This window comes from Drosophila gunungcola, unplaced genomic scaffold (assembly GCF_025200985.1).
Source record: "Drosophila gunungcola strain Sukarami unplaced genomic scaffold, Dgunungcola_SK_2 000029F, whole genome shotgun sequence".
NCBI lineage: Eukaryota > Metazoa > Arthropoda > Insecta > Diptera > Drosophilidae > Drosophila > Drosophila gunungcola.
In genome coordinates, this window is record NW_026453207.1 from 594490 (window position 1) to 622086 (window position 27597).

The 27597-nt window shown below is 33.2% G+C and overlaps 1 protein-coding gene across 8 annotated transcripts in view; it reads right to left on the bottom strand.

Annotated features, from left to right (window-relative positions):
- The window catches only part of LOC128263947 (acetylcholine receptor subunit alpha-like), a 609051-nt gene that overhangs the window by 396719 nt on the left and 184735 nt on the right, over positions 1–27597 (bottom strand). The window contains exon 4 of one of the 8 annotated variants that reach the window (XM_052999220.1): positions 14441–14621. The exons of the other annotated variants lie outside the window; for them this stretch is intronic. Coding sequence (XP_052855180.1) covers positions 14441–14621 — 181 coding nt within the window. The remainder of the gene's footprint in view (positions 1–14440; positions 14622–27597) is intronic. 8 annotated transcript variants of the gene reach the window in all.

Genomic DNA, 27597 nt, shown 5'->3' on the forward strand with positions numbered 1-27597 from the left:
CATGTGGACTTTACAATGGGACACTACGGACGGAATTTCATTTATATACGTACAAGTTAGAGACTGATTCACGTACTGGGACATTAACGAAGATATTATTGAGACTGTCAACATCAATGTATGGTTTTTATAACAGATAAAAAAACTAATATCTTACTTCCACTAGCGCATCATGACTTTTTTGACGGCTTGCTTGACATTGCGCTATCTCAAATAAACCATTCTTTGGGTCGCTTACTGGATTTACCAATTTAAAAATGTATTTTGAAGGTTTTTGAGCAAAAAGTTTAAGTTATTAAAGGTGTGGCAATTGAAAGGTGTAATTGTGATTGAAAGGTGTGGTTGCTATAAGAAAATCCGACCAAGTCCAGAGTAAAAGAGCTAGGTCTTTGTTCGCTTAGATAGCTTCTAATCTTTATTTTTGTTCAGGGTTTACAAGTTTGGAAGGATTGTTTGGAAATCATTCGGGTGGAAGGACTTGGTGTCCGCCGGGAGTCGGAGGGAAGTGCGGCAGGACCAGGTGCCTGCCGGGAGCCACTTGCCTGGTCTGCCGGTTGCGCCTCGATGGAATGCGCTTGGAGCGAAGGGATGCCGCCTGTGGAAGAAACAAGCAGGGCATTTGTCGATTGAGTGTTTTGGGGATCGTTTGAATCCCGCAGTGAACAGTTGAGAACCCCAGAAAGACTCCAAAGGCAAACCGATTTCTGCCGGCTATGGTCGTCCTATATAGAGCTATGCGAACGACAAATATAGAAATAAAAATCGGCAAAATGAGTGGAGATACGGATGGGAATTTTAATTTTAAGAAGTCCAAGATAAAGCAGTATGAAAGACCTGGCAGACCATAGCATAGATTGTTATGCAATGTTCGCATCATCGAAATTTCAAGCTGCCATGGCTTGACAAGCAATCCTAAACGGCTACAGAAGATTAGAAAGAACGGAAACTACGAGACTAAACTTGCCTATCGAAAGGCCAATGCAGCGTATAATTCATTATGCAGAGTAAAACAAGCGGACTGCAAGTATCTGGAGATGGAAATTCGCAAAATAATTCGCAAGCGGTCTATAAGCATCTAGAGATTGGGATTCGCAAAACAAGAGACAGCAAAGGGGTTTGGCAAATATCCAACAAATTCAATCATCCCATTGACAGAGTTGGGTAATAAAGGCAACCGCATTTTACTTTAGTCAATTAAAGTAACGCAGAACGTAGATCCGTTATTTAAAAATAAATGAGCTAGACAAATCGATTCAAGTTAGCGAAGTTCAAGATGCTAACCGGAGTTCCGGCCAAGTTTTTTTTTTTAATTTTAACTGATATTCCTGTTATGACGATTATCACATTTATTAAGATCATTTGGAACCAGAGAAATTCAAGCGGACATTATCTTCCCGATGTTTTAGAAAAAAGAACTAAGCGCTGCTGCTAACTACAGAGGTATATCCTTCCTCAATAGTATCCAAAAAGTCAATACTGTTAGAGAGAATCTCAGAATCTGAGCAAATACTTAGCGGGTGCTAGATAAGGTTACTCGATAGTAGATAGCATTTTCAAACTCATATCTACAGCAAAAGAATATAATTGATTTCAAAGCAGTTTTCGACACGATCGACGGAGGGCACTAGGGAGTGATACCAAAAAAAATTAAGTTATACAAAATCTCTATTCCGAGAACCGCACAACCGTATGGGATGAAAAAAGTCCCTTTTAAAAGCTTGTGACAAGCATGGGAGTCAAGCAAGGACACTTAGCTCGTTATTATCATGCTTTCTTTATTTTTTGTCGATAAAATCACAGAATCCGTTTAAATAACTTATATACGCAGAGGCTAGCCGACAGTTCCGAAACGATGCAAAAAATAATAAACTACATCTTTATCTTTTGCACCAACTGTAATTTCCAAATCGACCACGAGAAGTCAATACAATGAGCATCAAGGATCCCTGCGGTCGCTTGACAAATAATATAAGTTTGACTCTAATTGAGGTGGCGAAGGAGTACAAATATCTTGGAACTGTTTTATCACCAAGCATGAGCTTTAAGAAACACTTGCAACAAAAGCTCAAGGACACCAAAGTTGCACTAAATAGCTTGGAGCTCATTTTAAGCAAAGCAAGAAGTCAAGAGCAGTATTAAGTATAATTCCGTCGAAGTCTGAGAAATCGACGACATTTTTTACAAAAAGGCTATTTAGGCTCCAATCGAATTCGATAAATTACGCAATTAGACTGGAAACAGAACCAGCCCCCCTTTTCCTGAGCACCCTGAACCAACATTTCAATTACTTCAGAAAAGTGAACCCTGTGCAGCATCAGCAAGACGCAGTGCCTTCAAGAATGGTGCAGTCTAGCAAGAAGCGTTAGCATGCCGTTTTCCTGGGATGATCAGTCCAGCCAACAGAACATATAAGAGGGGTCGTGTACAGAGAGTCGTGTACACAACACAACGCTGGATCACAATTTAGGTACAAAAAAATATTTTAGCGAGGCAGTAAGACTGAGCTACTGGTCACATAGACGCGGGCAAATAGAATTCGAAATGCGCTTACAATTTTTCAAATAGGAATTTCAAACAAAGAATTTACTTGCCATGGATTTTGTGTTTTTAATGAAAAAAAACGGGTATTTACCTTACATACATTAATTAAAACCATAGCGTGGATTTGCGTGGATTGGAAACAAAGCGCTTTTGTTAATTTTCGGCTAAAATGGAAACATTAAAAAATTTTACAATATAAGCAGTTCGAACATACCTCGACGTAGGTTTTCCATATTTTGGTTATCTTGTTTGCTTTTTTAAACACTTGCAAAGTCAACAGAAAAGTATGAGCATTTTCATCTACGTTTTTTGATCACAGAAAATTTTAGGTGATGGGGTTTTTTTTTTTTCAGTTGTTGTAATACATTTGTTGTAATCAAATAGGAAAATACTAGGAGAGTTAAAAAGAAACCTCCTTGGAAATTTAAAACCTTTTTTTATTTTTTTATTTAATACACTTGTTTCAGCGATTTTGCATCTTTTTTATCACGCTGGAAAAGTTATGATCTCCTCGCGCGAGTTGGTTTTTTTTATTTATGAGCCATATTTTGAGGTTCGGGAAGAGATAATAACCCGAGGAACCAAATTGGGTGAATACGGGGGATGGGAGACCTAAATCATTGACTAGCCATGCTTTTGATGCTCTTGTATGTTGGCGCTTTGGCTTGCAAAACCCAAATTTTTTCTCTAGTTTCTTAAATTGGATCCAGGCTTCAAGAACAGTTACAAGTCTACACCAAAAGTCCGCCGGATTCCGCATCCTTACAAAAGCTGTCAAAATTAGATGTAAGGACTACCGCTCTAAGCATTTACTATAATGAGCGATAGCATTGCACTTAGCGGCCAAGAAGGTTACTTTTCACCCAACCTAGAAGTATTAGTTGATATACTAACTTAACATTTTCAAGATTTTTAAAAAAATGTAAGCGCTACTTATAATCGAAAAACATTTAAAAAACTGACAGCGTTTTTTTGTACTATAAGTGTAAAAGGGTATATTGCACTCCTTGAAAAGAATGTAACGGGTAGAAGGAAGCGTTTCCGACCGATAAAAGTATATATATTCTTGATCAGAATCAATAGCGGAGTCGATCTAACCATGTCCGCCTGTATGAACGTCGAAATCTCGGAAACAATAAACCTCAGCGATTTCTACTTCAATTTCATGAACATGGTAGGACATATAGCTAGGATCATTTTGAAATGAATTTAAACAAGAAAGGAAGCAAACTTCGGCAAGCCGAAGTTCATATACCCTTGCAGCTATTGCAAGAATTAAATATTTTTGAAAACATTAAAATTAAGATTTACTTGCGTATATGTTTAAAAACATTGAAGCTTTGATGATGATTTGCAGCTCAGTTATTAGATAGTTATTTTATATATTTATATTATTTCTATGGGAGCTATATGATATAGTCGTCCGATTTTGATGAAATTTATACGGTAATTCTGAAATATTTAACCATTACTATATGTCGAAGAACTAATAAAAAAAAATTTAAATACAGCAAAGTTATAATTTTTTTTGTATTTATTTCCGATTGTTCCTATGGGAGCTATATGATATAGTCGTCCGCTTTTGATGAAATTTAAACTGTAATTCTGAAATATTTAACCATTACTATATGTCGAAAAACTAATAGAAAAATTGAAAAACGGCAAAGTTATAGTTTTTTTTGTATTTTTTTTCCGATTGTTCCTATGGGAGCTATGAGATATAGTCGTCCGATTTTGATGAAATTTAAAACGTAATTCTGAAATATTTAACCATTACTATATGTCGAAGAAATAAAAAAAAAATTAAAAAAAAGCAAAGTTATAATATTTTTTTATTTTTTTTTTCGATTGTTCCTATGGGAGCTATATGCTATCGTCGTCCGGCTCGTTCCGACTTATATACTACCTGCAATAGAAAGACAACTTTTGGGAAAGTTTCATGCAGATAGCTTTAAAACTGAGAGACTAGTTTGCATAGAAACGGACGGACAGACGGACGGACAGACGGACAGACGGACATGGCTAGATCGACTCTACTAGTGATGCTGATCAAGAATACATATACTTTATAGGGTCGGAAACGTCACCTTCACTGCGTTGCAAACTTCTGACTGAAATTATAATACCCTCTGCAAGGGTATAAAAATGGGTAATAACCCATTTTTAAATTTATTTTAATGTAGTTACCTCAAAATTGCGGTTCATTCTTATTTATATGGCTGCCCCGGGAGGCCATTTAATCGACCAACATTTTCAGCACATTTTCCTCAACGGCAACTTAAGTCTTGTCGTCAATTGTCTCTAAATGGTTGGCAAAGCATTTATCCTTCTTTACTTTTCAATAACACCTTATAAGGAATTGTTCTTGAGTATAGAGGTTTAAAAAAAGATTTTAAAAAAGTTGCTAGGATTGAAGGTTGCATCTAAAAATACATAGAAAACAGGAGCCTTTTCCCGTGCCAAATATTTATTTTATTTTTAAAAGCTTGCCTACCAAATAAAATGTCTTGGTCAGCACGGTGATACGTCCCAAATATGATGTAAAACTTATTGCAAGTGTAAGTAATGGCATCTAAGTAATTTAGTGGTGAATGTCGCAATGAAATTGAGTGTGAACACTCACAAAATTATACTTAGTCTCTACTAACATATTAAATGCTAAAAACTAAAAACTAGACTAACACAGCATAAATCGGACTTCAAAGCTAGACACCATACGAACGCGCAAAAAACAGCACTCATTTCCCACTGTGCCAAGAATAATCACTCTTCGAACTTCGAAGAGGCGAGTATCTTAACACAAGAACAACACCATGCCAAACGATTCACCATAGAAATGCTACATATCATAAAAATACCTTCAGACATACGGATGAATTACAAAACGGACACTGACAATTGCGCTCATTTATATAGACATTTACTAGGGAAAGAAAAAGAAAAATTAAAATTAAATTATGGAGTTGTTACCATGTCACTGGACGCAGACGTGTAAAATAAATGTATGTCAAATGTAAATTGTTTTCTGTTTTTTAAGAATATTAAAATCGTTGTTATTATTTTATAGTTGTCCTGAAGACGGTTGCCGAAGAGCATCCGAAATATATTGACAAATAACCAAAATTAAAAAAAAAATTGTGTTATTTTTTCAACATCTTGACCTCGAGCCGGCTAACAATTAATATACTTTGGAAAGGTCGCCAAAACCAACTAGATTATGCACAATCTTGTCAAAGGTGATATTGACTCCATAGAGTGAATAAGCCGCTTAACTTTTTACAAGCCGCGGATAATGACTACTACTCCAAGGTTTTATTAAAGAGTCCCTTATGAAACTGAATCTATATAGTGAGTCGATCCTCATTCGAAATTACACTGCACTAATAGTAAAAAAAAATAAGCAAACGAATTAAGGGGAAGAAATAGCAATACGATATTTTTAGTTGGCCAAAGGGGTGGTCTTAGATGTAGATTGCCACACCCATGTTCATTACCCTCCCAACCTCCACAGACCCCAAACGTTACTATGTATTTATCATTTCATTAGGCTCCCAGGCCATCAGAAATTCGAAAAATTTAAAATTTCATTACCAAAAAACACTTTTTTACTAATACACACAATTTTTCATAACCTAATTCGATTTTATTTTTAAATTGTGTTTTAGATTCCTTAACATATATTCCTAACATACAAAAATTTCAAAACAAGTCTAGCTTACCTTTTTTCTTATCCTCATTGATGATGCTAGATTTGGTTGATAAGGGGCTTAGGAGAGAAATATAATTCGAAAATTTAATTTTCCTAACCGCTACTGCGCTAATGGACCTTATATGGAAGGCTAATGGGGCATTTTATTCTCGTGGGTCGGAGTTTTTGGGGTGTTTTTTTTGCGTCTGTTCTATTGTGATGCGCACAACAGGGCTTTTTTCTCGCCGTGTATTCGCAGACCAGAGACAGTAAGGCGAAAGCTAAAAATGTGCAAAGTGTAATTGCAATTTAGAGAAGCTGTTATTTTTCGAAAATATTTACCTTGCAGGCACGCAAAGCCTATTGAGGGTTTTCATTTGTAATTTCTTTGCATGCATTGTTTCGGATGCAATAATAACTTAAAGAATAAGGTTGGAAGCACAAGTGGCTTTAACTCTGTCTTTTATATTTGTTCTTCCCAGAATCGGGGGAGCTTTTTGACTGATCAGCGAGACAAGGTTTCAGAGAAGAGAGTTTGGAGGCCGATTCAATGGACCCGACGAACCCTTCTCCGAGTTCGTTTTCGGTATTCACCATCTGGTGAATGGTATCTGTCACTTGAAAGGGCTGCCAGAATGTACTCGATACTACCTATTGCTATTACTCTAGGACGCGCAATTATTGGATTTTTACAGATAATATAACGAGTCTACGAGGCACGATTCGCTAGAATTAGCTTCGCAGATCCTAGACATTATATGTACCTATTTCTTTGCCTTGTAAATTCTCTAACAGATAATATGCTGTACCCACTTTCTTTTTTTTCTCGACTTACCTTGAAAATTGAGAACCTAATTTCTTATTGAAATTCTTGGAGAAATTGCTCAAGTACGAGTTTCGCTTAAAAACCTCTTGGCCTTCCTTATACGAGACCGGCCGTGAGCGCAGACAGTTTAACTTATCCAAAGGATTTAAAAGTGGGGATTCCTCTAAGAGGGATAACTTTTTTTAGCAATATATAATCATTTCCATGATTTTCCATGATTCACCATACAAACAATGCTTTGTAAGGCGAAAATTCAATGGCTTTATGCGTCGAAGAAAGCTACTTGTAAATTTTTAATCCCATTCTCCGCAGCATTACTCTGAGGAGAATATAATGCTTACTATCACCAATGCCAATACCATGCTTAATTAACAGAATGCGACCTAAGCCTTGCTTTTCAAAACTTGGAAACCATTCTGAACAGCCTCAAGTTGCTGTCTTCCCTGAATAGATAATGGGAAATTATCTTCCTCTGAGTCTAGTTCTATGTCCTCAGTCAAGATAGAGCTGATGATTCCTGACGCTAATTCAAAAGCACGCCAGAAATCTAAACCTAGTATTAATCTCTGAGCTATTGAAGGAATAATGTATAGTTCAATAAATTTTTCCTTATCCTGATATTTAAGTTATACACTCAGTATTACCCGAACCTGGTGCAACTTGGCATCTGCTGTTCGGATCTGCGACAAAATTTCTTAAAACTTGAATACTTAGAAAAATGCATAAGCGCTAAAAAAGCTCAGAGACATCTTCTATTTGCTCCAGTGTCAAGCAAGCCAAGTTCTGAGAATTCCAAAACGGTTACGCCAGCATAACTACGACGGTCTCTATTGTTTTGAAAAACAACAGAAGCATTTTTCTCTTTGTCTCTTTTCGAAAAACGAAAGTATGCTCGGCGATTTTTCATTTCTATTCCTGCGAAAATTCTATCTTGTACTAAATTGTAGTTTCTTAATCTCTCGTGATAGGGCTTAAAAGGTAATTTTACTTCAGTTTTTGGTTCTTGATCTAATTTACTTTTACTTTTTTTTTTTTGTAACTTTTCTTCTACTTTTGGGACACTTTTCCTAGATTGGATGTCTCCCCTGCCAGCTTTCCACCTTTCGCTTAAAGTTTTGGCACAACAGAGGAGCTGTGCGTATAATAGCGGAAACTTCATTATCTTCCCCGGTTTCATTAGGTTCTTCGTTATCCAATGGCGTATACTCGATATTGAGCAGGCTTTGTTTGTAGCGGTCGTGCACGACCTACTTCTTTAAGAAATTGTTCCCGCTTGAGAACTAAATGGCGTAACAAAAGTCTCTCTTTGATGCCTATAACCAAATTTCCTTGTATCATCTCTACTATCTCGTCCTCGGCAAAACTTGCTGATAGTTTATCCATGAGCTTACAAACACTTTCATAAAACGTATCGAATGACTCTCCCTGCTTTCGTTAACGTGATATTGTTCTCGGAAAGCAGCACCAAATTCACTCCAAGTAAAAGTTTGAACCCTTTTATGGTATCTCCAGAACCAAAGGCTTTACCTATTAAGAGGTGAAGAATATTCCGACTGATAATTTTTACGTCTCCATTGAAATGTTCTATTGTTAAAATTTCCACTATATTCAGGAATTCTTCAACTTATAACCCCTCGATTTTTCCATAGAATCTAACACCCCATTTTTGTAAAATATCTGCAACTTTATGTGCCTCCAATAAATGCGTACTCCTAGCTGAGCTATAACTTGGTTGAGAAATCGGACAGGCATTTTCGGTTATTTGTGCGGGTTGAGCTGCAAGGCTTACAGATCCTGACATGGATGATAAAACTCGAGTTACAGTGTCGCGAACGATTGATTCTATAACTCCTACAGGTACAGAAGCTACCGCAGGGTGATTATTTTGTCTTCGTTGCCTGGGGGGGGGACCTCTTCTAGCTGGCGCGTTTTTGATTTGATTTGCGTGCGACCTTGCTCCTTGATTCTTAGGAGTACGTGGGCGAGTACAAGGACGAGCTCCTGTTGCAACAACTCTCTTATGTTTATTTGTAGCCCAAGTCTTAGCGTTGGGTGAATGTTTACCAACGACTATGTTCCACTCCTTTAATTGAACTGCAACTATAAACCTGTACGCGCGTTTCCAAACAACTCTTATGGAGAACGTGATTACATGAAGTGATAACACTCGGTTGTGTGTTTAAAATAATTTCACTGCAAATTATGCAGATATTCTCTGCAGAGTCCATAGGCTGCTAAGCCTTGTTCACCTGTAAACTATGCTCTTGTGGCATTTTATTCAAGTAAAATTTGTTTCTGATGGCTTTTCCTTGGTGACATAAATAAAGTTAAATAATTTCTGGCTTGTCTACAAATATCGGTACTTTATAATTCGGGCTATTGTAACTAAAAATGATTGTATTATATGACATCCATTTTCCAATTATATTAATCGGAATTTCAAGGATAAAATAAACACACTTGGATTTGAAACACTTGGATAAAAAATGAAAAAAAATTATAACTTTTCTGTTTTTTAATTTTTTATTTAAGAATTAAGAAGACGTTTCCGACCCTATAAAGTATATATATTTTTGATCAGCATCACTAGGAGAGTCGATCTAGCCATGTCCGTCTGTCCATCCATCTGTCAGTGTCTACGCAAACTAGTCTCTCCATTTTAAAGCTATCTGCTTGAAACTTTCCCAAAAGTTGTCTTCCTATTGCAGGTAGTATATAAGTTGGAACGAGCCGGATCGGACGACTATAGCATATAGCTCCCATAGAAACAATCGAAAAAATAAATGAAAAAAATTATTACATTGATGTTTTTTTTTTAGTTCTTTGACGTATAGTAATGGTTAAATATTTCAGAATTACGGTTTAAATTTCATTAAAATTGGACGACTATAACATAAAGCTCCCATGAGAACAATAATAAACATTTAAAAAAATATTTAAAAAAAATGTTACTTTTTTATTTTGTAATTTTTTTTAGAAATTCTGATAGACTTTTTAATATTTTGACAGTTTATAATTATGCTTTTAATTTTATTAAAACGATATCATATAGCTGACATAGGAACTCAAATAATTGAACTGCAAATCATCATAGCTTCAATGCTTTTAAACATACACATATTAATGTCTTATGAACTTCGGCTTGCCGAAGTTTGCTTTCTTTCTTTTTTGTTATTAATTTTATTCGAATCGAAAATATGCTGAAAAAAAACCTTGGTCAAAAGTTTTCAATTATTAAAAAACTCTCTTTAAAAAGATGTATACAAAAATTTTACTCAACTTTTATAAACTGCTTTCGTAAAATTTGAAAACTTCTATCGAAGATTACACATTACTGCGCTTAAGTCCTAAAAGCATTCGCTAATGATGGATAGATATCCAGTAGAAAACATATGGAATTGTTTATTTTGATTTACAACTTGCATTAAGCAGGGGTTAGCACTTGTTAATTTAACGAATTAAATAATAAACAGCTTTCCCACTTGTAGCGTAGAAAACAAATGTTGAAGGGGGACAATTACAGGGTATTCTGGTTTTCTCTATTCAATTTCTCATGAAACTAAATCTATATAATGAGTCGATCCTCATTCGAAACTATACAGCATCCATAGTCAAAAAAATAAGCAAACGAATAATGGGGAAGAAATAGCAATACTATATTTTTAGTTGGCCAAAGGGGTGGTCGTAGATGTTGATTACCATAGTCTGCTATTTAAATAAATGCCTTTACAGAAACCAAACGTAACTATGTATTTATCGTTTAATTATGCTCCCAGGCCATCAGAAACAAAAAATTAAAATTCCATTATCACAAAACACTTCTTTAATAATACACCAAATTAACCATAATTCAATTCCCTTTTATTATACCCTTGCATAGGGCATTATAGTTTCAGTCAGAAGTTTGCAACGCAGTGAAGGAGACGTTCCCGACCCTATAATGTATATATATTCTTGATCTGCTGATCACTAGGAGAGTCGATTTAGCCATGTCCGTCTGTCCGTCCGTCTGTCCGTCCGTTTCTACGCAGACCAGTCTCAAAGTTTTAAGGCTATCTGCATGAAACTTTCCCAAAAGTTGTCTTTCTATTGCAGGTAGTATATAAGTCGGAACGAGCCGGATCTCCATAGAAACAATCGCAAAATAAAATAAAAAAAAAATTATAACTTTGCCGTTTTTTAATTTTATTTTAGTTCTTCAACATATAGTAATGGTTGAATATTTCAGAATGACGGCTTAAATTTCATAAAAATCGGACGACAATAACATAAAGCTCCCATGAAATCAATAAAAATATTTAAAAAAATATTTTAAAAAAATTTAACTTTTTATTTTGTAATTTATTTTAGAATTTCTTTTAAATTAATAATTAATTCGACAGTTCAGAATTACGCTTTTAAGTTTTTAAATCGGCAAATTGTATCATATTGCTGTCATAGGAACTATCAAATAATTGAGCTGCTAATCATCATAGCTTCAATGTTTTTAAACATATACGCAAGTCGATCGTAATTTTAATGCTTTCAAGAATATTTAATTTTTTCAAAAGCTGTGAACTTCGGCTTGCCGAATTTAGCTTTCCTTCCTGTTTTAAATTGATTTTAGATTCCATAACATATATTGCTTACATAAAACAATTTCAAATCCAATCTTGTTTAACTTTATTTCTTTTGGGGTACTCAGTTAATTTCATCGTACTATGGTTTTGTTTCCGAATTTAATAGTAGATTTGTGTCTCATTACTTACTCTATTTAATATGTGTGTCTGTGCAGGTGCATTTTATTGGGAAGTTACTGCTTTATTTTAATTCTGCTACCTGTTTTTTTCTTTACTTTAATTTAATTGCATGTCTTACAAAAAAGCCAACTTTGTTTTATTAACTTTAATGTAGACGTTTTAAAGCTTTATTTACAGCATTAACTTAACTATTGCAATATTTGCACTCCAAAAATAAAACATAAAAAAGGAAATTGCAAAAAAAAATATTTAAAAGATCGGTGCAAATCCCTGATAAGCTTACATTAAGGTGTACATCTTCTTAACACAGCGCAAAACGAAGTTAAGATTGGGTACGCACTGGACGACTTTTATTTTTTATCTTTTGTTGTTGTTCGTTTACGACTCACCCATTGCTCCTCGACGAAGGCCTTATTGATGATGCTGGATTTGGTTGATTAGGGGCTTAGGAGAGAAATATAATTCGCTAATTTAATTTACATGTTTTAAATTATTTAACTATTATTTTACTCTTTTAACTTTTCATAAATTTTGGGTCGTTCTGTAACTGCAATTAATCGATTTTGTTCTTAGTTTGTTTTGTTTGTATTCTTTCCCAAAGGCTGCTTGTTTGTTTTGTTTTAAGATTCTTTTTTTTCCCTGCTCGCACGCTCACATCGCTATTCTAATACGATTTAGTCCAAAAGTCTTGATCAAGACTATTTATTCGTGTTTTGGGTTAGCCAATTTTTTTAACCAGGCGTAGCCTTTTTTGTTGTATTAATTTAATTAATGTTTCTTTGTTCTATTTGAACTTTAAAAAAATATAGAAAACAACACTTTCTTTTAACTGTGTTTAGGTTTTAACTTCATGATCTTTTTAGACAGAATTTGTTCACTAATTTTTTACGAGATTTTACTGCCGTTAATTTCAGCGGAATTTTCGCATCAATTTTCCTTGCCGTTATTGTGGCCCTTCTTCTGACGTGAGAATTTCCAACGCCCTTTTACAGCGTGGAAATCGTATAGACCTTATATGGAGGGGTAATGGGGCTTTTATTCTCGTGATTCGGAGTTTTTGGGGTGTTTCTTTTGCGTCGTTATAAGGACTTGTTCTTGGGTATAGAGTTCGACAATGTTTAAAAATTTGCATCCTAAAAATACATATTTACCCGTGCCTAATATTTATTTTATTCTTAAAAGCTTGCTTAGCAAATAAAATGTCTTGGTGAGCATAGGTGATACGATTATTATTGCAAGTATAAGGAATGGCATCTAAGTTATTTAGTGGTGAAAGGCGCATCGAAATTGTGTGTGCACTCACAAAAATACCTTTATGCAAGTTATGGTCTCATGGTATCATAAATTAGAATCTAAAACTATTTCTACTATTTGTAGAAGCTAAGAGCGGGCAGCACGCCCACCCCCCCATTAACAGTTTTGTAATTCTCTCTCTCCCCCTTTCTCTCTCTCCCATCTGCTAGCAGCGGAACAGCGGTATATCAGTGGCTAAGCAGCGGCAGCAAGACGGCAGAGAACTTCCCCCCATAACTCCTTAAACAATAGCTCGATTTTGGACATTTTTCGAGTCTACCGATAGACATGACCGAAACAAACCTTTAAACATGTCTTAGAGTGACAGTACAAACTTTCACGATTTGTGGACGTAGAGTGGGCGTAACTCCGTTTTGAAATAAACTTGCACTGCTTAGGAACTATCAGAATCTGCATGTTAAGTCCCAAATTTCTCTTTTATAGTTTCCGGATGTACAGACGGACAGACGACCAGACGGACAGACAGACGGACACCGCTAGATCCACTCGGCTATTAAACCTGACCAAGTGAATATATAATTTATATGGTCGGAAACGCTTCCTTCTTACAGTTACATACTTTTCAACGAATACAAAATACCCTTTTACTCAACGAGTAACGGGTACATTTTTAAATTCGGTTCACTACAAGCGGCTGGTCACTTAAAATTCGGGGACCATGTTATGCGTGGGGCCTCCAAAAGAGCCAAAAGAGACATATACCTACTGCGACGAATCCTGAACATGGTACATCAGCGAACCTCCATGTTAACATCACAAACTTATTCAATAGGACAATAGTGTTCGTTGTTGAAGAATTCTCAAAATGTCAAGATCAAAATAATTCACTGCCATAACAGATGTAAAAGAAAATTGAGTGAACGCTTTGGAAATGTATGTATGTTTTGTTATTATGAAAAATTTACATTCTTTGCTTTCATATGTATTTACGGTACAAGTGTTATTTATAAAATGAAAACATCATGCATTATCCCGAAAAAATAAATTTTAAACATTTTGAACTATTATTTACCAATTCAAATATATTGTTTTTTTGGACACTGCTATATTAACTGTTTAGATAGTAGCATGCACATTCTCTTTAACGATGAAATATGTACAATTGATAAGCAGCAACGAAAATGTTTAAGTTTAACTGAACTTACGATTACTCAAGTGAAAGCCATACAAAGTAGAACAAAATACCTAAGTATGTTAACATATTTTGTCATTCCTTATAATTTTTAATAGATAAATATTTAATGCGACTAAATAATTTAGTTTCTAAAATTGGCTGGTAAATTAAAAAACAAAAAATGTAAACGTTTAAAGTAAATTAAAGTTGAGTAGCACCTTAAAACCATCATAGGTCCAACTTCCTAATTTTAAGATGCAGGTCTGTACGTCATATGGAAAATATTCAACATCGATTGAACAAGAAGATTTATAGACGGCAGGTGGTTGCCAAATCACCAATCCATTATTATAGACTATTGCTTTTGTCATAAGTGTCACTTCATAATGACCATCAGCACTGAAAAATATATATTTTAACATTTCTCCTGTTACCATATTTGACAAGCCAAGCAGACTCTTCTGCATAATAATCCATAAGCTACTATTTTTATTTAATTAACACAATTTTGTATACCTATTTTAAAACTTATTTAATATGTAACTTATCTTACTCGCAAAAGTATTTAACTATTTAAAATTAATAGATTATCAATTAAATCTCTCATACTTATAGATGTATATGTATGCGTTCTTACATTGCACGACATTTAAAAAAGTTCACTTCACTTCACATACTAAGGGGCCATTAGCTGGGTACAAAACCAAAACAAGTATATAGTATATAGTGTATAGTGTATAGTGTATAGTGTATAGTATATAGTATATAGTATATAGTATATAGTGTATAGTGTATAGTATATAGTATATAGTATATAGTATATAGTATATAGTATATAGTATATAGTATATAGTATATAGTATATAGTATATAGTATATAGTATATAGTATATAGTATATAGTATATAGTATATAGTATATAGTATATAGTATATAGTATATAGTATATAGTATATAGTATATAGTATATAGTATATAGTATATAGTATATAGTATATAGTATATATATATAGTATATAGTATATAGTATATAGTATATAGTATATAGTATATAGTATAAGTATATAGTATATAGTATATAGTATATAGTATATAGATATAGTATATAGTATATAGTATATAGTATATAGTTATAGTAATAGTATATAGTATAGTATATAGTATATAGTATATAGTATATAGTATATAGTATATAGTATATAGTATATATAGTATATAGTATATAGTATATAGTATATAGTATATAGTATATAGTATATAGTATATAGTATATAGTATATAGTATATAGTATATAGTATATAGTATATAGTATATAGTATATAGTATATAGTATATAGTATATAGTATATAGTATATAGTATATAGTATATAGTATATAGTATATAGTATATAGTATATAGTAATATAGTATATAGTATATAGTATATAGTATAGTATATAGTATATAGTATATAGTATATAGTATATAGTATATAGTATATAGTATATAGTATATAGTATAGTAGTATATAGTATATAGTATATAGTATATAGTATATAGTATATAGTATATAGTATATAGTATATAGTATATAGTATATAGTATATAGTATATAGTATATAGTATATAGTATATAGTATATAGTATATAGTATAGTATATAGTATATAGTATATAGTATATAGTATATAGTATATAGTATATAGTATATAGTATATAGTATATAGTATATAGTATATAGTATATAGTATATAGTATATAGTATATAGTATATAGTATATAGTATATAGTATATAGTATATAGTATATAGTATATAGTATATAGTATATAGTATAGTATATAGTATATAGTATATAGTATATAGTATATAGTATATAGTATATAGTATATAGTATATAGTATAGTATATAGTATAGTATATAGTATATAGTATATAGTATATAGTATATAGTATATAGTATATAGTATATAGTATATAGTATATAGTATATAGTATATAGTATATAGTATATAGTATATAGTATATAGTATATAGTATATAGTATATAGTATATAGTATATAGTATATAGTATATAGTATATAGTATATAGTATATAGTATTTAAGAATCTTTTGGAGTGTTGAAACAACTCAACGAGGTAAGTGAACAGTTTAGTAGTAAAAAACTGCTAAGAAAGTCATCTTACCGTAAAAAAAAAACGAGCTCATTAGAACGGGCGCATCTTTAAATTCAGTTTCAAAAAAGGAACCTGCCACAATTTCAATTTTAAATACTTGTAAAGAGCACCTAGCTCATCAGCCACTTTCACTAGAGAAGTAAAGTAGCCCGGTGGATCAAAAGCATTACAGCAAGCTTTACAACAAGCTGTTCCTAATGGTACTGCCTGCTCTAAAATACTTCCTTCATCAGAAAGTCGGAGTAGATGTGTTCATAGTGTTCAAGGTGTTAGTGCTGATAAAAAGAAAATTTCTGTTGTTCCCCATAGGAAACAATTATTTGTTTCTCGATTTACCCCCGAAACCACATCGGATGATGCTATGAAGTTTATTCAAGAAAAATACCCATCTCCAAACATTACAGTTGAACAATTTAAATTTCCATACACTCGCCAGATACCCTCTTTTAAAATATCTGATCCTCTAGAAGCTTTTAACGTTTTATATAAAACATTTTTTTTGCCTGATGACGATGTCATTGTTTCTAAAAGACAAAGAAATAATAATCGGCATCCGATCTTAGAGTCTAGCCTATCAAAATGTAAGGGGACTTAATATGAAGATATCTAGGCTGTTCACTGACTCCTTTGCCTTAAATGAAAATATTTAAGTCTTCAAAGAATCTTGGCTGACACCGGAGATTTCCAACTCCGAAGATTTCCCAAACAACATTATCATTTACACTCATAGAACTGATCGCGTTTGTCGTAGGGGATGTGGGGTACCTACTGCTGTTAACTCCAGTTTTAATTCGAAGATAATTCAGGCTGATTACCCCCATAAAATGGAATTTTTTAGTGTAAAAGTTTTTTTACATGCCTTATCTATTTTTGTAACCTGTTCTCATATCCTCCCTGGGTCTGTCATTTTAAGTTATGAACATCATTTGGCTGCTATGAAATCCGTTCTATCTCTACTTTCCGACAGAGATCATGTGATTGTTTGGGGAGATTTTATTCTCCCAGATATATCTTGGTCATCTCCTACTGACTCAATTGTTTGCACGCTTTTGTCAGATCATGATTTTGTTGATGGACTTTTAGACCAATCATTACAACAAATTAGCCTTATCCGTATCTCTTTAAATAGGCATTTAGATCTTGTATTTGTTTTGGATCCGTCTGAGGTCGTTATATCTAGAATTGATCCTCTAGTTGTCCCAGAGGACCGATACCATCCCACAATGGAATTGACAATTTCCCTGCCCTGCCCTGATACCTATTCCCATTTAGTTTGTGGAACTATAACGAAATTTTTCCGTAAATGCGACTTTAACAAGCTAAACTATTTGATTTCCGAATACAACTGGACAAACTTATACAATTGCATGGATATGGAAAGCTTTAAACACGTTTTTATTGAATGCGTTCCTGACAGTCTTCCTCCAAGACATAAAAGACTTAAAAACGAAAAATTACAAAAGTACAAAAGGACGTGCAAGCCATCCGATTTTTCGAAATATGTAGTCCCCCGATTGGATTTTAATGTTCTTAACAGTCAATGCTATTCACTGTATTTGAACCGGTGTAAAACCGAATTTTAAAATAATCCGAAGAAATTTTATAACTTTGTAAATGTCAAGCGAAAAAACGCCGCCTTGCCTTCACTATAACGATTAAACTCAACTGAGGCTTCTACTGAATCTGAAATTGCTGATTTATTTGCCAAGCTCTTCCAAACTACCTTTAGTGGGGATTTTTGTCTAAATTCAGTTTAGCCTTACAATTTAAACATTAAGTATTAACAGAAAGTTCTCTTCTAAAGGATTTAGAGACTACAACACCGAAATGCTCTCCAAGGCCTTCCTGGGCGCCTAAATAAGTTTTGTGCCTCAACCATCTGTAAACCGATTCTTAAACTGTTTCAATTGTCTTGAGGTAGACAGGTTTTTTAGGTAGGTTTTTCCCACTATCTTTATTATTCCACCCCATATAAAGGGAGTATACGACTTTAATTTCAAAATTATAGAGCTATTTCTAAATTGTGTGCAATACCTAAAGCATTTAAGCTCATTATTACTTCTCATTTGCAACATTTGTGTTCCTCACTAATATCACCTTATTAACCTGGTTTTGTCAACTACCTCGAATTTGTTTGAATTGACATTTATTATAGTTACAGGATTTAATAATAAAATGCAGACTGATGTTATATATAGAAATTTTAGTAAGGCTTTTGGTTCTGTAAACCATTCTCTAGATCAGCTCGGGTTTTCGAGTAATCTTTTAACTTAGATTTCAAGTTATTTGATTGAAGAACTCGGAGGGTTATTTTAAAAAACGCAATTTTCAATAGGAATAACGTAACATCTGGAGTGCCTCAGGGTAGTCATTTAGGCCCACTGCTATTTAATTTATTCATAAACCTTCCTTCTGTCATAACACATTCCCAAGTATTAAAAAATGCTGATAATGTTTAACTTTGTTTGTCCTACAGTCGGTTTACAGTCTGATATTGTTTGTTGTCAGAGATGGTGTCAAACTAAATCTGAATTGCCTTAAATGTAACGTAATGACTTTTTCTAGGGGTACGCCTTATTATAAGATATTCTCTTGATAATATGCCACTGGGCCGAATATATTCGTTCAATGATTTAGGACTCTTCTTGACCCAAAATAAAAATTCGACTGTCACATAAAGTCCACTGTTAACAAGGCTATGAGAGTTCTTGGATTTATTAAGCGATGGTCAAAAGAATTATACGATCCTTATCTAACTAGATTATTATTTACATCCCTTGTCCGTGCTAATTTAGAATATTGCGTTTGGAGTCCCCAATATCAAGTACACAATGATCGTACTGAGTCGGTACAAAAAATTTCTTATTTTCGGCCTTCGTGGTTTGAACTGGAATCAAAACGTAAGGTTGCCTTCATACTCTAGTATATAACTAATGCTTAATTTACCTACTCTTGTAAATCGTAGAATCACGCTTGGAACTATTATTATGCACAATCTTGTGAAAGGTGATATGGACTCCATAAGCCGCTTAACTTTTTCTGAGCCGCGGATAATGACTACTACTACAAGGTTTTATTATAGAATCCCTTATGAAACTGAAACTATATAATGAGTCGATTCTCATTCGAAACCAAACTGCACTAATAGTCAAAAAAAAAATAAGCAAATGAATTAAGGGGAAGAAATAGCAATACTATATTTTTAGTTGGCCAAAGGGGTGGTCTTAGATGTTGGTTACCATAGTCTGCTATTTAAATAAATGTTTCCGCAGACCCCAAACGTAACTATGTATTTATCATTTAATTATGCTCCCAGGCCATTAAAAATTAGAAAAATTTAAAATTTCATTATCAAAAAACACTTGTTACTAATACACAAAATTATTCAATTCGTTTTTATTTTTAAATTGTTTTTAGATTCCTTAATATATATTCCTGACATAAAAAATTTCATAACGAGTCTTGCTTAACTTTTTTCTGTTGGGGTACTCATTTTATTTCACCGCAATCCAAAATTACATAGAAGATTTGTATCTCATTACTTATTTAATATGTGTGGCTGTGCCACACAAAAAAACCAACTTTGTTTAATTGGAGCTAAATAAAAATCTCTATTTTGGCTTTTAATTACTTTAGTGTAGACGTTTTAAAGATTTTATTTACAGCATTTACTTAACTAGTGCGATATTTGCACTCAAAAAAAGATGTAAAAGAAATTTTTAAAAAAAAATATTTAAAAGATCGGTGCAAGCCACTGATAAGCTTACATTTACGTGTACATCTTCTTTACACTGCGCAAAACAAAGTTAAGACGACTTTTGTTTGCATCCTTGTTGTTGTTCGTTTACGACTCACCCATTGCTCCTCGACGAAGGCCTTATTGATGATGCTGGATTTGGTTGATTAGGGGTTTAGGAGAGAAATATAATTCGAAAATTTAATTTACATGTTTTAAATTATTTAGCTAATATTTTACTCTTTTAACTTTTCATAAATTTTTGGTCGTTCTGATATTGCAATTAATCGATTTTGTTCTTAGTTTGTTTTGTTTTTAACTTTGTTGACATTTATTCATTGAGTTGGATTTCTTTCTCATAGAAGCAAATCCAATTTTTTTTCCAGTGTGCCATTTCTGCGCTTTTTGTTGGTTTTGTTTTAAAATTCTATTTTTCCCATACTCGCACGAACACACCACTTTGCTAATACGATTTAGTATAATAGTCTTGATCAAGACTATTTTTTCGTGTTTTGCGTTAGCCAATATTTATACCCTTGCAGAGGGTATTATAATTTCAGTCAGAAGTTTGCAACGCAGTGACGGAGACTAGCAGAGTCGATCTAGCCATGCCCGTCTGTCCGTCCGTCTGATCGTCTGTCCGTCCTTTTCTACGCAAACTAGTCTCTCAGTTTTAAAGCTATCTGCATGAAACTTTCGCAAAAGTTGTCTTTCTATGGCAGGTACGGACGGACTATCGGACGACTTAAGCATATAGCTCCCATAGGAACAATCGGAAAAATAAATGAAAAAAAATTATAACTTTGCTGTTTTTGAATTTTTTTTAGTTCTTCGACATACAGTAATGGTTAAATATTTCAGAATTACGTTTTAAATTTCATCAAAATCGGACGACTATAGCATATAGCTCCCATAGGAACAATCGGAAAAATAAATGAAAAAAAATTATAACTTTGCTGTTTTTTAATTTTTTGTTTAGTTCTTCGAGATATAGTAATGGTTTAATATTTCAGAATTACGGTTTAAATTTCATCAAAATCATCGACTATAGCATATAGCTCCCATAGCAACAATCGGAAAAATAAATGAAAAAATATTATAACTTTTCTGTTTTTTAATTTTTTGTTTAGTTCTTCGACATATAGCAATGTTTAATTATTTCAGAATTATGGTATAAATTTGATCAAAATCGGACGTCTAGAGCATATAGCTCCCATAGAAATAATAAAAATATATAAAATAACTATCTAATAATTGAGCTGCAAATCATCATAGTTTCAATGTTTTTTTTTAGCACATACTCAAGTAAATCATAATTTAAATGTTTTCAAAAGTATTTAATTAATGCAATAGCTGCAAGGGTATATGAACTTCGGCTTGCCGAAGTTTGCTTTCCTTCTTGTTTAAGATAAAATTTAACAAAGTAAAATTAATTAAGTTAAAACAAGAAAAGAAGAAAACTTCGGCAACGTCTCCTTCACTGCATTGCAAACTTCTGACTGAATTTATAATACCCTCTGGTTTGGTCCAATTTTTTCGATAAAAATTGAAAATAAAAATTCAATTTAAATACCGTTTGAACCGAAGGAGCCAGAGTCTATATAGGACTATACATATGATCTACACATTAACACCTTTCAAATGATCTAATGAACTTTACATATTGTGAGTAAATAATAAATTATGATAACACTTGTCTTTCCTATACCGAATTTGATAGCTGTAAGTACAGTGAATCATATATAAATGCAACATTTTGGCGGAATTCAATAACAAGTTGGCCGGGGAAGCGATGAACAACTGGAATTATACCATGCAAGACAAGCGCTTCAGTGAACTTTGAAAACTGCGGGCCAAGACCCGAAACTACAAATAATATATATGAAATTTATTGGAGAAGATTTTCAGCGGCTTAACGAAAATCTGAAAGAATTGAAAATAAATGAACAAATCACCCAAGGATTTTAAAGGGGAATGAGAGGATATAAATGAAAAAATGAAATAAAGAAATTTGGATGCAGCAGAATAAATTAGAAGAAAGTCGAGTTTATGTAGGGGAGATAAAGATTCCTGCTTTTTTTGAGACAAGTCCGCATGGTCAGGATGAAACTAATGCGACTGAAGAAAGTTGTAAAGGGTGATGTTGCGAAATTAATTTAGTTTAACGAACTTTTTTTGAACTTAAAAGGTTTTATGAAATTCAATGGGTATGCCGCGAAGACCGTATATTTAAAAATTATTTTTATGTCATATCTAACAAGAAAGGAAGAAAACTTCGCAAGCCAAAGTTCAATTACCCTTGAAGTTTTTGCAAAAATTAAATATTCTTGAAAAAATTAAAATTATGATTTACTTGCGTCTGATTAAAAACATTGATGCTATGATGACTTGCAGTTCCATTATTTGATAGTTTCTATGGCAGCTACACATATGATATCGTTTTCCGAGTTTAATAAAATTATTAAGTCAAAAGGAATTAAAAAAATTAAAAATAGCAAAGCTAAAATATTTTTTTTTTACCGATTGTTCCTATGGGAACTAAATGATATAGTCGTCCGATTTTGATGAAATTTAAACCGTAATTCTAAAATATTTTACCATTATTATATGTTGAAGAACTAAAAAAAATTAAACAAGAAAGGAAGCAAACTTCGGCAAGCCGAAGTTCATACACCATGCACCACCATGCAGCTATTGCAAAAATTAAATATTCTTGAAAACATTAAAATTATGATTGACTTGCGAGTATGTTTACATTAAAGCTATTTGAAGCTTATTTGATAGTTCCTATGGCAGCTATATGATATCGTTTTCCGATTTTAATAAAATTAAAAGCGTAATTCTGAACTGCCAAATTATTAAAAAGTCAAAAAGAATTAAAAAAAAAAATTACAAAATAAAAAATTATAATTTTTAAAAAAAAAAAGCTCCCATGGGAGCTTTATGTTAAAGTCGTCCGATTATGATGAAATTTAAACAGTAATTCTGAAATATTTAACCATTACTGTATGTAGAAGAACTAAACAAAAATTCAAAAACAGCAAAGTTATAATTTTTTTCATTTATTTTTCCGATTGTTCGTATGGGAGTGCTTAAGTCGTCCGATAGTCCGTCCGTACCTGCCATAGAAATATAACGTTAGGGAAAGTTTCATGCAGATAGCTTTAAAACTGAGAGACTAGTCTGCGTAGAAACGGACGGACAGACGATCAGACGGACGAACGAGCATGGCTAGATCGACTCTCCTAGTGTTGCTGATCAAGAATATATTATGCTGATATGTGAAGAAAATTATAAAATAGCTTTGGACATGTTAAAAAATAGGTATGAGAACAAATATAAATATGTGTTGAAATTTTGCAGAGACATTAATTAGCCACAAAAGCAGTAAGGCAGCCCAAACACATAATTCGAGAAACTCCGAAAGTATTGGGTGACCGTAAACTCCAGGGCAAAAATTGCTTTAAATTTAGTCAACTTGTTGTTACGGAGAAAAAGAATTTGGTTCGTCGATGAAGGCTTTGTTTCACGTGATTAGGCAGCAAATATACACTTTACAAGGACTGTCAAGTCAAACAAGGGTGTTCGCAGTGTAGTAGACCCCATGACGTGTTGTTACATGGGAAAGAAACCAAAGAAACTCTAATATCAAAAGCGGCAAAAACAACTTTGTTGGCCACATCTCAGATTGAGGTCCAAGATGCAAGTTGAGCATGGATATCCCCCCGAGCATTAGTGGACCAAGGATCTTAAATTACTGTCGTTTCTGAAGAGGCAGTTCAAATGTTAAGACTATCCAAAAAGAAAAAGCGTCTATCCAGCTAAGAATTCGTCCTGGATTTCCCAGCAATGATCGATTTGAGACTGAAGCAGTAATTAAACCCACAACCACCGCACTCATTTGGGTATGACATGCGCAAATTTCCCTTGGCCGAAATTATTGTTCAAGGATTGAAACCGGAATAAACCATTATTGGTAAACTTACTAATATAGGACGGATTTTATCTGGAATTGTGAAAATACTAGGTAGTGAGCGCATTCACTCGGCAGTCAATTCGGAGAAATTTTGGAAGTTGGAAGAAGTTCCAGAAAAAACAACACTGATAGAAAATGAGAAATGAATGGAATTATACGAAATAACGAGGAAGATTGATGCCGACGGGCGTTTTGTGGTCAAAATGCTCTCAGTGGAGAATCCCGAAAAAAAAAATGACGCGATTAACAAATTTGGAAAAGAAGTTTTGAAAAGATACAAAATTAAGGCAACAATATTCATAACTCATGGATAATTATATACCACAAGGACACAGCACAGTTCGATGATGCAGGAAAATATTATATTCCCCATCAACCTGTTATGAGAGAGGATAGTTTTGCTACTAAGCTTCGGGTGGGGTTTGACGCATTGTCCAAATGGAAAAAGTCTAAACGATATTCAATTGACTGGAACATACATTTAGAAGACTATACTAAAAATAATTATAAAATTGAGAAATTGGGTGTTTATTTAACTGAACTCAAACGACTTAGTTCAGATATGTTTTATGTAAGTTGGGTTTTAGGCTTACCCATTTTTATTCCCATTCAAATGAAGTCAAAGGCTGCCGAATAATTTCCATTTCAAGACTATCTTGAATTTTATTTTTGAAAAGCTTTAAAGAGAGCCGAAACTGACCCGAATATTCTTGTGGTCAATATGGTCAAAAATGGTATTTTTTGTTTAGCCAAGATAAACATAACACATATATATATATATATATATATACTTCGGCTTGCCGAAGTATATATAAAGAAAAGAAGAAAACTTCGGCAACGTCTCCTTCACTGCATTGCAAACTTCTGACTGAATTTATAATACCCTCTGGTTTGGTCCAATTTTTTCGATAAAAATTGAAAATAAAAATTCAATTTAAATACCGTTTGAACCGAAGGAGCCAGAGTCTATATAGGACTATACATATGATCTACACATTAACACCTTTCAAATGATCTAATGAACTTTACATATTGTGAGTAAATAATAAATTATGATAACACTTGTCTTTCCTATACCGAATTTGATAGCTGTAAGTACAGTGAATCATATATAAATGCAACATTTTGGCGGAATTCAATAACAAGTTGGCCGGGGAAGCGATGAACAACTGGAATTATACCATGCAAGACAAGCGCATCAGTGAACTTTGAAAACTGCGGGCCAAGACCCGAAACTACAAATAATATATATGAAATTTATTGGAGAAGATTTTCAGCGGCTTAACGAAAATCTGAAAGAATTGAAAATAAATGAACAAATCACCCAAGGATTTTAAAGGGGAATGAGAGGATATAAATGAAAAAATGAAATAAAGAAATTTGGATGCAGCAGAATAAATTAGAAGAAAGTCGAGTTTATGTAGGGGAGATAAAGATTCCTGCTTTTTTGAGACAAGTCCGCATGGTCAGGATGAAACTAATGCGACTGAAGAAAGTTGTAAAGGGTGATGTTGCGAAATTAATTTAGTTTAACGAACTTTTTTTGAACTTAAAAGGTTTTATGAAATTCAATGGGTATGCCGCGAAGACCGTATATTTAAAAATTATTTTTATGTCATATCTAACAAGAAAGGAAGAAAACTTCGCAAGCCAAAGTTCAATTACCCTTGAAGTTTTTGCAAAAATTAAATATTCTTGAAAAAATTAAAATTATGATTTACTTGCGTCTGATTAAAAACATTGATGCTATGATGACTTGCAGTTCCATTATTTGATAGTTTCTATGGCAGCTACACATATGATATCGTTTTCCGAGTTTAATAAAATTATTAAGTCAAAAGGAATTAAAAAAATTAAAAATAGCAAAGCTAAAATATTTTTTTTTTACCGATTGTTCCTATGGGAACTAAATGATATAGTCGTCCGATTTTGATGAAATTTAAACCGTAATTCTAAAATATTTTACCATTATTATATGTTGAAGAACTAAAAAAAATTAAACAAGAAAGGAAGCAAACTTCGGCAAGCCGAAGTTCATACACCATGCACCACCATGCAGCTATTGCAAAAATTAAATATTCTTGAAAACATTAAAATTATGATTGACTTGCGAGTATGTTTACATTAAAGCTATTTGAAGCTTATTTGATAGTTCCTATGGCAGCTATATGATATCGTTTTCCGATTTTAATAAAATTAAAAGCGTAATTCTGAACTGCCAAATTATTAAAAAGTCAAAAAGAATTAAAAAAAAAAATTACAAAATAAAAAATTATAATTTTTAAAAAAAAAAGCTCCCATGGGAGCTTTATGTTAAAGTCGTCCGATTATGATGAAATTTAAACAGTAATTCTGAAATATTTAACCATTACTGTATGTAGAAGAACTAAACAAAAATTCAAAAACAGCAAAGTTATAATTTTTTTCATTTATTTTTCCGATTGTTCGTATGGGAGTGCTTAAGTCGTCCGATAGTCCGTCCGTACCTGCCATAGAAATATAACGTTAGGGAAAGTTTCATGCAGATAGCTTTAAAACTGAGAGACTAGTCTGCGTAGAAACGGACGGACAGACGATCAGACGGACGAACGAGCATGGCTAGATCGACTCTCCTAGTGTTGCTGATCAAGAATATATTATGCTGATATGTGAAGAAAATTATAAAATAGCTTTGGACATGTTAAAAAATAGGTATGAGAACAAATATAAATATGTGTTGAAATTTTGCAGAGACATTAATTAGCCACAAAAGCAGTAAGGCAGCCCAAACACATAATTCGAGAAACTCCGAAAGTATTGGGTGACCGTAAACTCCAGGGCAAAAATTGCTTTAAATTTAGTCAACTTGTTGTTACGGAGAAAAAGAATTTGGTTCGTCGATGAAGGCTTTGTTTCACGTGATTAGGCAGCAAATATACACTTTACAAGGACTGTCAAGTCAAACAAGGGTGTTCGCAGTGTAGTAGACCCCATGACGTGTTGTTACATGGGAAAGAAACCAAAGAAACTCTAATATCAAAAGCGGCAAAAACAACTTTGTTGGCCACATCTCAGATTGAGGTCCAAGATGCAAGTTGAGCATGGATATCCCCCCGAGCATTAGTGGACCAAGGATCTTAAATTACTGTCGTTTCTGAAGAGGCAGTTCAAATGTTAAGACTATCCAAAAAGAAAAAGCGTCTATCCAGCTAAGAATTCGTCCTGGATTTCCCAGCAATGATCGATTTGAGACTGAAGCAGTAATTAAACCCACAACCACCGCACTCATTTGGGTATGACATGCGCAAATTTCCCTTGGCCGAAATTATTGTTCAAGGATTGAAACCGGAATAAACCATTATTGGTAAACTTACTAATATAGGACGGATTTTATCTGGAATTGTGAAAATACTAGGTAGTGAGCGCATTCACTCGGCAGTCAATTCGGAGAAATTTTGGAAGTTGGAAGAAGTTCCAGAAAAAACAACACTGATAGAAAATGAGAAATGAATGGAATTATACGAAA